A 12871-nucleotide genomic window follows, 5' to 3' on the forward strand; every position below is an offset into this window, starting at 1 on the left:
CTAAGATTCAAATGGTTATTGTTACATACTTATTTAAACCTCACCAGTTCCATAATCTCAGTGTACATAATTTTCTGTAGTTTTCAGGGTGATGCTTCTACTGAGCAGTGATAACTTATCTTTCTCTTTTCTACAGAGAATTACTCTACGCTGCTATCTTTCATTTATTTTACTTGATAGATATTTATTGAGCACCTAGTATATGCCAGACACTGCTTGCAGTGCTGGAGAAGAAAGTAAGTTGAAGATGGGATATATAATTTTTTACTATGACTTAGTATCAACAGTTTATCTTGATTCAGCTAAGCTAAATGCATTATAAACATTTGGTGGAAAATATACTCTTGATAATATTTCCATTGTGCCTGTGTAAAATATCCAGAATTTCTCCCCCTCATACACTCTACACCACCACCACCACCAAAAATCTGTCTTTACTGCAAATTTCAAAGAGCAAAAGTATGTGTGATAGTTTCTCACTACATGCTAGATGAATGAATCAATGAACAAATAAGCAAGCTTTGGGTGATAAAAACGTATACTAACCCATTTTTGTACCATTCAATGTGAGGTAACTGATAAGTCAAATGAAGCACCCAAATATTATACATTACGCTGTGCTATCCTATGTTATGCAATGCTATCCTACTCACTTGTTTAGCAAATGCCTATTGAGCACCTGCCAAGGAGCAGCCACTATAATCTACTTTATTTATTTACAAAGAATTACTCACATCACTCCTATTTTTGGCATTTGTCTTTGCCAAAACTATGTCCATGGCATCAGGAATGCTAGTGAACTTGTTTGTGTCTGGTGGTTGACGATATTTCTTCTCACTGATGATTTCTGAAGCCCGCTTGTTCTTTTCTGCCTCCAAAGAACCCAGGGGACTCCATCCTATGCCTCTCAGCCACTCCAGATCAGACTTATACACATTCTGTGAAAGGACAAAGAAAGCCATCAAAGTTCTATCCTCATTTGGAACCTTTACTCTCGTGATTTATGCATTTCAAGAAGACATTTTAGATTTTCAACAATTCCTCTTTCTAGTTTCTGTCTTCCACAAAATGAAGAGATGAGATACAAAGTAAGGTATAAATTATTTTATTTAATAGAAACTGACCTCACTCTGAAGTTCATAAGCTTTTTTAGCTTGAATAACATCGTTCTGGTCGGGCAGGCACGTCCACCCATGCAGGTAGTTCTTGTAGTCCACGTCACTGACCAGGGTCTGGCACAGCTTGGCCTGTACCACCGCCAGCATGTCCACTGGGCTGCTGAAGTTGGTCTTCCACTTCTCAAAGTCCTTCTTGTACTCCCTGTCGCTCTGCATTTTGGCTACATTCATGGACAACACAAGCTTTGGATCATCTTCCAAGTTCCGGAATCCAATATGGTGGCCGACTTGCTTGCGGTAGCCTTGTTTGTATTTAAACTGAAATCAGAGGCAACACAGTTCTTTTATTAACATAAGGAAACAACAAGCTAAGCTTAATTTGCTTGGTTTGCATGTGTCTATTTTCTACAACTGAAATGACAGAAGGGAAGCTATGCTCACTTAGTAAGAAATGTAAAGCTGTGTTGACATGGAGGCTTCCAAAGAAACCAAATGTAGTTGAATATCAAGAGAGGTTATGATGAGAAATTAATTCCAACTAGAGGCAGAAATATATGCTAGCATGTGCTAGATACTGTGTATGCTGACTTTAGGGTAGCATTTGATAAATCTCTTGTAATGATGGAATAATGGAGAAGTATGAGATGAATTGCAGAAAAATTAGGAAGATTCAGGACTTGATTCAGGACTCTAATAGTGTAGATTAACTTATTAAGTAGCAGGAATTTTAGTTTTACCATCTGGATATGTCATATAGCCTTGTCCTGTTCAAGATCCATATCTTGCATGCACAGGTAGCTAAGAACAGCTAATTGTTACATTTGAAAGAAGATTCCACAAGATCTCAACATACTGCCATGATGGGTCAGAATGAACTAGATAAATTTAAGAGAGCAAAAGTAAAATCCCGCTTTTCAATTTGAATGGAGAAACATTTGTATTAATTCTAGATAAAATTATAACAATGATAATAATAATGATAGTAATAATAGTGTTTACATTATGCTAGGTACTAAACACAATTGCTTATAAAAAGCAGTGCCATAGATTCTTTATGGGGCACAAGGCAATATAATATAATATAATATAATATAAGGCAAGTCTGAAGCTTTTTTACTCTGGGATGACCTCACTTATCAGGAAATCAAGACTCAGTTTCAAGGCACTATATTTTTTGAGGGAGTTTCTTCAGAAAAAAAATAGTATAAACTCAAAATAGAGTGATCAGAAGATTAAAGAATTTATAACACCAAGAGCAAAGAAGAACAGGTAAGCAATGAAATGTTTGAGGAGATGTCAGGACAAAGAGAAAATAAACTACTTTGTGGTACTCTAAAACACAGACCTAGAGCTGACCTAGAGCTGAAGTAAGGAAGTATATAATGACATTGAGAGATAATCCCGCAAGGAAATGACCTGCCCTGGATGACTTAAAAATTCTTATCTTTGTAAGTACCCACAGACTGGATGACTACCTGTTAGAGATGGAGAGAAGGTAGGACATTGGGTGGGAGATTATATTAAATAATCTTTAAATTATCCTCTGACTCTAAAGGCTTTGATTCCAACGCATTAAATTAAAAACCCATAAACAGTATTTCTAGTTTCTGAAATTTTGTAGATATAAAAACCTTTAGACTTTGGGAGGAGATAAAGCATCTTATCTTTACAATGGTAGGAAAGTTCCCTCATAGTTAATTTTAGGATAAGATTTCAAAAGGTTCTAATAAATGGGTTCACACAAAAAGCGATTAGGTAATATCAGTTGTTGGGTTGTTAGAAAAAATATTGATGTTATTTCTTCAATTCCTAAACTAGCTTTAACTTCTGGGGAGCATATATAATTAAATGAAAATGAGTTTGCTGTTTGGCAAATATTCAAACACCATTATTGCTTTTAGGTTCATCACCACATTGATTCATCTTAATGAGGTATTGCCCCTGGAAGTGAGAAAGTGGGTAATAATCCATAATCTAAGTAATTTCTCAACACTTCTGGAATGCCATAATTAATTGGGTTAGAGAGGTTCTTCCCTAATATTCTTAGAATTTATTGTCAGATTCTGTCTTTAGACCCTCTTTCTCTCTACTCTTTACTTTAACCTCCGTATTGAACAAAATCCTTGTTTAGTTTATGTTTTAAAGACTTTGATTAAGAATTTTGCTTCCATATCAAATTCTGGTAATTTATTTTCTATAACAAAGGCCCTTTGAATTTTTTCAAGGTTAATTCTTGGGATTAACAAAACAATATGTTTATCAATATGTTAATCTTATGCACAGTATCTACACTAAATATTTATAAAAATTTAATTAATCAGTAGAGGATACCTCTAGTTTATTCACCAAATTTATTACCATCTCCAATCACAACTAGAAGCCATACTTTAATGAGTGGGTATTCATGTTCTAATGACTTTGGACCAGATATCCAGCATAAAATAGAGTTAAGTTCTCTGGACCTTACACCTAAATTCCTGAACTTTTCCTGGAGTTTTTATACCCCAAACTAGTTTATCATAACTATGCAAATGCAAGGATGGGTGAAATAAAAAGAATTTTCAGCTAATTTAAAAATGTGTGCATATAATATTCATCAATATCAGGTTGTTGGGCTTCATTTATTTATCTGGCACTTTGAATTTGTCTAAAATAGACAAATAGAAAATGGAGAAATTATTTTCGGGTAAACTGGGGAAAACTGAAATCTCTGGTTCCTTTGTAAAGTCTAGAAAAATAGCATCTTCGTGTAATGAATCTTAGAGGTCCTCTGGCCCAACCTCTATTCAGCAAGCCTCTTTTTGTTTTATGATCAGTGATAAAGGAGAGTGAATTCTGGATAGACAAAGTGAATAGGAAAGGATGAAGGGAGCAACATCACATTTTCAAAAATTAAGGCTATCTGTAAAAATAGTGTGACATTAAGTTACCCGATACAGATAAAAATATAACCTTATAGAAGTCAAATGAGTACTTACATCGCTAGCAATGTCTCTTGAAGCTTTGGCCAGCTGCACAGAAATTGCATCCAGCGGGAGATCATAGCCTTTCTTTAAAGCTTCTTCCCATCCAAGTTTATAGAATTTCTGAAAATTAAAAGATTTTCTAGATTGTTGAAAACCCAACAGATTATTAAGCAAAAGTCTATCTGGAGAGTAGACATCAGATTCTAGCATCTTTTCCTTTTTCTCTAAAGATATGGATAAAAACAAAACAAGATATTAAGTAGAGTAAAACAAGCAATGACTTAGCATTACATGAACCGGCTCTAATTTTTTTGACTCTGAGACTCCCAGGCAAGATATCTGAGTATGACTTTTAATGTTCAGAAACAATATGGTCATATCAGGTAACTTTTCCCCTGTTGTTAAGTACAGCCTGGGCTCTCTATTTTGAAAACAGATATTAGATAATCAATAACAACAGAATTTCAGGCCACCAAATTTTAATTATCTAAGTGATAAAAAAAATAGTAGTTGAAGATATGCCTTTTTTGAGTTGCAATAAATGAGTTAACCTGAGTCAAATTCATTGAATGGAAGTACATGTGTTAAAACTGGCTGTTAATAAAAAACAGAATAATTATCCAGCATTTACTGTGTCCAGGCACAGTGCTGACAGTCTTCCAGGGAATTTCCCAATTGATGCTCACGGCGATCTATGGTATATACTCTTTTACGGTTCCAATTTTATAGATGAGAAAACTTAGGTTTAGACGCATCAGTGATCTGCCGAATACCATTCAACTCATAAATGGAGCATAAAAGGCCCAGCCCAAACTCATACCAGGTCTGTTTGAGGCAGGTTTTTCTTTCCACAGTTATTTGTGGATTTCCTGCTTTGCACCTGTGAGTACAGCACAGTACCTGCCTCCGTGGGGCACACAGTCACGGCTGAAGTCTTTGCTCTTCTTAACTGCTATATTTTGCAACATCCTTAAGCTAACCAGTTGGAGACCTTATAAACTGGTCTAACATCATTTAATAAAGTCACAAGTTTCAAACCAACTTAAAGAAATTTTTATATTGTTTTACCTGACTGTAGAGTGTTTGATTCTGTTTGGCTTGCAAAATATCTGGTGTATCTGGCATCACATGAATCTTGGTCTTCTCTTTATTCCAATCAATGGTGTATAAATGCTAGGAAGTGCAGAAAAAGACCTTTGAGATTTGAGTAACTATTCAGGAGAAACAGAATGAAAAGAATTTATACAGATATACAGAGTAGTTCAATACACTAAATTAAGTACATTAAACTAGTAACTAGGGTACTATATGATTAAGAAAAGACACTAAAACCACACTCTGTTTTTAAAAAGTATTATTTTAAATATTTTGCTTCTTATAGAATGGATTAAAAGCACTTAAGTTATAATAATAAAAAAAATAATTCTAACCCAATTAGAAGAACAGGAGAAGAAAAAATAAAAGGCTGCAGAGGAAGGAAATGGAGTGAGGGGATGCTCTGGAAATGTTTGCCATTGCCTAGAAGTGATGGACATGAACTAAATATCCCAAACAAGAACCAGAGCCTGCTACCCCTTCCTCACTTGAGAGCAGTATGGAAGGAGAGCTGTTCTACCCACCTTGTTCATGGTGTGTGCATTCTGCTTCGCAAGCACCATGTCCATGGAGTCCAACAATTTCTTAAACTGGAAGTTGCTCGGGTGCTGGCGGTATTTCTGATCACTGGCATATTCAGTTGCTTTCTTGGCCTTCTCCACTTCTAGGGAGCCAGCTGGACTCCAGCCAAGCCCTTTGTACCATTCATTGTAGTCCTGCTTATACTCATTCTATGAAGAAGAGAGGCCAATTCTATTTTACTTTATCAGTATAAAACACAGGCATTTCTCAGTGGACAGGGAAGACTGATTCCCTCCCCATGCTAGGAACCCACCCGTCACCCAGACAGAGGAGAGCCTTACATCACTCTGTAAGCGATTCATATTCCTGGTCAGCTCGATGCTCATCGCATCTGGAAGGAGGATGTACTTGTGGATCAGGTGCTTGTAGTTGGTGTTGGTGATGTTGGCTTGGGCATCCTTGGCGGCCATGACACTGAGCATGTCCGCAGGGGTGTGGTAGATGGTCTTTGTCTTCTCATAGTTTTTCTTGTACTCCCGATCAGATTGCATCTTGGCCACTTGCATTGAATGGACCAATTTGGGATCATCTTCCAGACTGCGGAAACCAACCATTTTCCCCCTCTCCTTTTCATAATTGTGTCTATATTTATACTGTGAAGAAAATTTGAATATGTATGTAGAGGAATTCCCTAACTAAAAGTTATTCTAGTACCAATATTCATATTTCTTTAAAAGTGATGCTTGTGCAGGGTTTTACAGTTCACAAAACACATTTTTCACATTTATCTTTGTAACTATGTAACTCACAACTACCTTGTGAGGTGGATAACAAAGCTTATTTTTGCCCCATTTTATAGATGCGTAAAGGTGAGGGGCTTGCCAAGGTCACTAAGGATTAGACCCCAGATCTTTTGATAATTCATCAAACAGACTTCTGCACATATTACATTGTTAATGCTAAACAGAACATTAGTAGGTGAACAGAATATGACAAATGAGAGAAAGAAGCAGAATGTTCCAGCAGTAACAGCACCCTGAGAAACACCCAGCCAGTCATTTACTTACGAGAATAGGACCAGTTATGAGGGACACAGTATAATTTTAGTTTAGCTTTCCATTTGTGGAGCTCCTTTTAAGAGTTTCTAAATTGGTCAAACGGGGAATAAATTTTATTGTTTAGCAGCCCAACTTTCCCCTAGAAAGGGAAGATCCTGATACATGGAGAACTTCTTATTCTGCCCATATCTTCGTGAGCTTGAGTGTGCAAGTTAGGGGGTTGGAACCGGGAGAGCCGTATTACTCCAGCGTAATAGAAGAAGAGCCAGGAGTTCCCAGGATCATGTGGGAGTGGGATAGGGGTGGATAGGTGGGGAAGGTGGAGAACATGGAAGGAAAAGGCTGGAGAAAGTAGAAAGAACTGCGGGGGTGAGGGACAGAGTGCTCTGAAATACCTTCCTCCCATGACCCCCCACCCACAAAATGCTCACCATGAGTGGATTTCTTGTGGACACAACTCAATAAAAGAATTGAGCTTCCTTTGGGTGATCTGCTGTTGTAGTGGTATGCTGAAACACCGGCTCTCTGGGAAGAGGGACAAGCCCTAATTTGCAGTGTTTGTCAATTTCTGTGGTGTAAATACTCCCACCATGGCTGATGGTAGGTTACCAACGGTTTAACAACTGGTTCGTAAAATTCCTGACTATATTATGATTGGTTCTCATGAGCCCAAATGAGCAAATGAGCAGGCTTCAGAACACTACAAAAGGAGGCATTCTGTTAGGAAGACAGAGTTTAAGAAGAGGAGGCAAGAGCGACACAAGTCTGTTACCAAGAAACCTTGGTGAAGGGCTTTGGGTTTCTGCAGGCCATCACTTTGGAGCCAGAGTTTAAAGCAGTTTCACCTACATCTCACCAGTCCAGAAGCTGACATTTATGAGGGTCATAATGTGGTTAGCATTTGGGTTTTTCAGAAATACCAGAGAAAAAACAGGAGCAAGGCTAAGAAGCATTCACAGAGCAGTCTGAAGCTGTCATTAGCAGGTACACTTTTTTCCATACTTTAGCTACTCAGTGTTTCCAGAACTCAGCCCTTATTATTTTGGTTGAATAGAAATCCCAGCCAAGGGACTGCTTTCCCTCAGACTCACATCACTTGCAATATCTCTTGAAGCCTTGGCAGCTTGGATAGGAATTGCATCCGTTCTGAGATCATAGCCTTTCTTTCTTGACTCTTCCAAAGAAAGTTTGTAGAGTTTCTGTAAAGAGAAGCAAAGGGAATAGTTTCCTTCTAAATAGGAGAGCCTGGATTTATCTTAAAACAGAAAACTATCAATGTGGCTTCCTTTTTATTTTTGAGTAGAATGCTTCATTGGCAGTTCAGTGGTTAAATATTCTCTCATGTGATGTAATTGAGTTTGAAAAAAAAATATCTTTTATAAACTCATAAGTATTTTCAACAAACCACCAGAAACAAATGAAATTTACTGGTCTTTATCAGGTTATAAGTATACTAAATATAATATGAGAATCCAGTAGATTCTTTTTGCGGCATATTTTCAAAATAGTGTTAAGGAAGGACCAAAAATAGCCAGATTCTTATATCAAAACAAAACTTTACTGTTTTATGACTGACACTTTTATTTATATATTTATGACTGACACTTTTATTTATATAATTATGTGGATTCTACAATCCAAAAAAAGTCAGTAATTCCAATTCATTGTGGAATTCAATAAGAAAAGGGGGAAAAAAGGTAGGATTAAAGAATTTCCTAGTAGCAGTGGGTAAGTTAAAAAAGGAAATTAAAGAAAACACCAACTCATATTCTAACCAAGGCCATGAATCCCCTGTTAATACAGCTTGCCAAAAATTCTTCAAGATGTTCACCTTTCCCTGCCATTTTTTTTTACCCAAGACCTCTCTTTAGGACCATCTCAAAAACTTAATAGAGGAGCTCTCTAAGAACAAGGACCCGGGACTCTTGCTCCCTTTTTCTCTTCTCCTGGCCCCCAAGCTCTTCTCTTGTTAAGTCTTTTGGCTTGGTATGGAATATCTTCCCCTAAAACAGAGTCCAATCATCCTTCAAGTTCCTAACTGCACAGGCCAACCCCGACTGGCAGACGTACTTCAACTCCTAGCAAAGGGAGATTAGAAAGAGATTTTCGTGTGTGGATTTCCATAATTGTTTGTAAAACATTCACCTTCATAATTGAAAGAGGGTGATGAGGTGATTTTTTTCCACTGGTTCAGATAGGCTGGAAAGAAAGAGGACAACGTGGGAGAGTATACTTACATCACTCATATTAATCGCATTTGCCTTTGCCAAGACAATCTGAGGGATATCAGGCATGATGTGAACTTTGGTCTTGTCAGCCTCCCATGCTTGTTTGTATAGGTGCTAGAAAGTTTAAAAAAAAAAAGTGCCAGTTAATGTTTCAAATCTTGAAAACAAGCTTACTTAGTACATGTATATCATTGTAGATACATATAAATGTTTTATACAGTTTTATTATCTAGTTTAAAGAATTATAAATGGAAAAGGTGCTCATTCAAACAACACAGTTGAGAGGGTGTAAGATGGAAAGTAAAAGTGTCTTGTCTCCCCACTAACAGGCTGGAGACAGCATCTCCATTCCCCCAAATTTCTATACATATTAAAACCCACATATAGTTCTTTTTTATATAAATGAGGTCCTACAGTACATAATGTTCTAAATCTTGATTTTTTTACTTAGCAATATAGGTTAGACATCTTCAAACCTTCTTAAAATAATTTACCTAATTCATTTAAAGAGCTGAACAGTATTCCATTAGGAGGTATAACTCAACCAACTTAACCTGTCCTCCATTGATAAACATTTTGTTTGCTGTTTCTGGTCTTTTTCTACTATAAGCAGTGAGGCCATGATCTTTGTGGAGGACATGGAGATTGCCATCCAGATACCCATCCAGGGAAAGACTTGCTGCCCCAGCTACTGGCAGGCAGCCTCCAGTTGTCCACTCCTTCTGGGTTTGCTACCTCACATGAGAGCACACCCTTTCCAGGATGGCCACATGCAGTGATTGACCAAAGTGGGCATATAAAGGCCCAGCCATTTCAGCCCAGTACAGGATGCCTCTGACTGACCGTATTCATTCTCCAGGGGACGAGCCAAGGTGTTGTCAGTCCTACCTCAATCTCTACCCAATCCTCCCTCCCACAGGTACTGATCCCTAAAAAATCCTTTGGCCTCCAAATTCCATCTCAGCATCAGAGACCCTAACCTATAACAAATATTATTGTATATTGTATCTATATCTATCTATATACCTTTGCAAACATATATGGATTTCTATAGGTTAATGAATACCTGAATTTTAAATTTCAACAAATACTAACAAATTATTGATAAAATGCTTGCATAAACTAAACTCCCTTGACAATACTGAGTCTAATACAACTTTTTAATTTTTGCAAAACTGGTGAAAACTGCTATCTCTTTGTTTTAGGCAGCATTAACTTTAAATAAATAACTTTATGAGCCTTCTTCTAGATCAGGGATCGGCAAGTTTTTTTTCTGTAAAGGGCCAGGTAGGAAATATTTTAGGCTTTGTGGGTCTTACAGTCTCTGTTGCAACTACTCAAGTCTACTATTGTAGTGCAACAGCAGGTATAGACAACTTGTAAATGAACAGTCATGGCTGTATTGCAATAAAAACTTATTTACGAAAACAGAAGTTTTCCAACTCTTATTCCAGACCAGTGCTACCCAATAGAACTTTCTGAGATGATGGAAACATTCTGTGTTATCCAATACAGCAATCCCTAACATGGGGTCACTGAGCACTTGAAATGTGGCTAATATGTGTGAGGAACTGAACTATTAATATTACTTAATTTTAATTAAATTAAGTTTACATAGTCACATGGGGTTATTGGCTATAGTATTGAATAGTGCAAATCTAGCAGAAAGAGCAATGGCTAGAAATCCAAGTCTGATTCTCAACCAGCCCCAACTATGGACCTGCTGTGTGTCTTTAGGGGAGGGGCCTTGCCTGTCTGGGCCACACTTTCCCTCAGTGAGGCAATTTAACTTGACGATCACAAGGATACCTCCCAGTGTTAGCATTTTCTGTTTCTAAGACTCTTGTCTTTGCATCTCTATCCTGAAATTATAATCATTAACATTAAAAAATGAAAGTTTTTAATATTTAAAAAATAAATATATACTTGTGATGGGTTGGATTCTAAACCTTTAAAGGAGCATTGATATTTGTTCCTTGTTTTTTAGGCATGTGCCTTTCAAGGGGATGGTTCTCAGCAAATCTGTGTATTTCTCTGTTAGAGGACTCCAGGGGATTTACTCAGAGGCTTAGAATAATACAGCTCTCTTTTTCATTTTCTACAATTTTAATGTTGAGATCCATATAATGTTTTCCTTTTGTTTGTTAACTGAGGGCATTTCTAATTGTGATCTGCACAATATAACCAGTGCTGCTGCAACTTTTATATTATTTTTAACTTAAAAACAGACACCCAAGGTTGATGTTCTCATTGGTCTTGGTATTACCTCAAAGGAAATATATGTAAAAATACAGTAAAGCTTTTTAAAAGGCTGGAATAATTAATTATCCAGGGAACCATTTGTCTAGAACAATAACTCTCATCATTGCCCCAAGAAGTCCTGGTTTATAACATTGTTATAGCCATAGAGTCCAGGGAATTTTCCTTGATCCCAGCAAATCAGCCAGGAAGCAGGGGTGGGCTGTAATGCCAGGTGTTGTCAAACAAATAGTCTACTGATTCTGCTTCATGAACTGCTACTCAACCTCAACCAAGAGAAATGGGACTCATTTTTCAAGGTATGTACTAAAAGAAAGGGAGCTCTTTATTTTGTTGCCTATATGATGTCAGATGACTCATTAAATATTTTGGGGGCGATGAATTAGGAATAGTTCCTATCTTTTAAAAAAATTTTTTTTTTTAACTACAAGGTCCTTTTTCCTGGATAGAGTATACCTGAAATATGATGTCCTATAACTGTGTTAACAAAACCTGTAGATTAAATGGAAGATATGCTTGGATTCTCTCTGTAGCACATAACACACTACATTATTGAAAGACTTACTTCATTCATTATTTTTGCATTCTTCAGGGCCAAAGCCATGTTCATTGAATCCATCAACATGGAATACTTCAAAGTGTCTGGGTGCTGGCGGTACTTCTTTTCACTAATAATCTCCATGGCTTTCTTGTTTTTCTCAGCCTCCAGGGAGCCCAGCGGGAGCCACCCAATGCCCTTCATGAAGTCAGCATAATCAGCTTTGTACTGATTCTGCAAAGGAGGAAAAATTCAACACTGAGAAGAAACCAAAACTTCCAAGAACCATGAGTATGTGCTTAAAATTCCATAATTTCCACCTCAGCTTTCAACCTGCAATATATTGAACTTCAAGCGTTTTTATCTTTTTTACATTTCTGTGCATGAGAAGTTAAAAATGAACAGAAATATCTTTGTGATTTGTTTTCCTTGATGCCTTCATAAAGCAAAAAGTACCACATAGGTTAATCTGTTATGTGACTATTGTTTCCCTGAGAAAGGTGACTATGCTGGCCTCATTTTCTACAAATATTTCCATTTCCCTTGGTTAATAGACAACTTATAGAAATCCTGTTTCTCCTCTCCTTTCCTGTAAGTCTTTGATCACCTACCACTGTCACAGTCCTTGGACATACCAGAAGGATGGGCAAGTTTGGGCAAAGTTTAGTTTTCTTCCTCTCAGCTCTGACACTTCCCTCTACAACTGTACCTTAGTTGCTTTCCTCTCTGAAAACTAATGGCTCAGCTTTTATTGACCAAGGAGAAATGTAGGCTTGGTGTGGCCTGCCTTTGGTTCCCAATTCAAGATCCACTTTCTCCGACCACCAAATGGCCTCCTTTGCTGAATTTTTGGCTCTCAACCCTCTCTGTCTTCATCGTATTCATTCTAAAAGCTGCCTCATCCACCACTTCCTCAATATTTTAAATCAGTAAGATAGGCAGTTACAAAGTTAGAAGACCGTTGGAATGAAAGGTGGTTGGAAATAAAGGATAGGAGTTATCAAATTGTCTGATCTCCTATTTCCCTCTTACTCCTCTACCAGGACCTTTTTATGCTTTTAACCCTCTTTACTAGACATATTTCCTT

At 37.2% G+C, this 12871-nt stretch overlaps 1 protein-coding gene across 1 annotated transcript in view; it reads right to left on the reverse strand.

The window, feature by feature from the left end:
• Window positions 1–12871, reverse strand: part of NEB (nebulin) — a 243548-nt gene that overhangs the window by 160931 nt on the left and 69746 nt on the right. The window contains 9 exon segments of the mRNA XM_037849798.1: window positions 735–938; window positions 1125–1436; window positions 4097–4204; window positions 5153–5257; window positions 5704–5910; window positions 6043–6354; window positions 7851–7958; window positions 8997–9101; window positions 11812–12018. Of these exon segments, the coding sequence (XP_037705726.1) occupies window positions 735–938; window positions 1125–1436; window positions 4097–4204; window positions 5153–5257; window positions 5704–5910; window positions 6043–6354; window positions 7851–7958; window positions 8997–9101; window positions 11812–12018 (1668 nt within the window).

Source organism: Choloepus didactylus, chromosome 9 (assembly GCF_015220235.1).
Source record: "Choloepus didactylus isolate mChoDid1 chromosome 9, mChoDid1.pri, whole genome shotgun sequence".
NCBI lineage: Eukaryota > Metazoa > Chordata > Mammalia > Pilosa > Megalonychidae > Choloepus > Choloepus didactylus.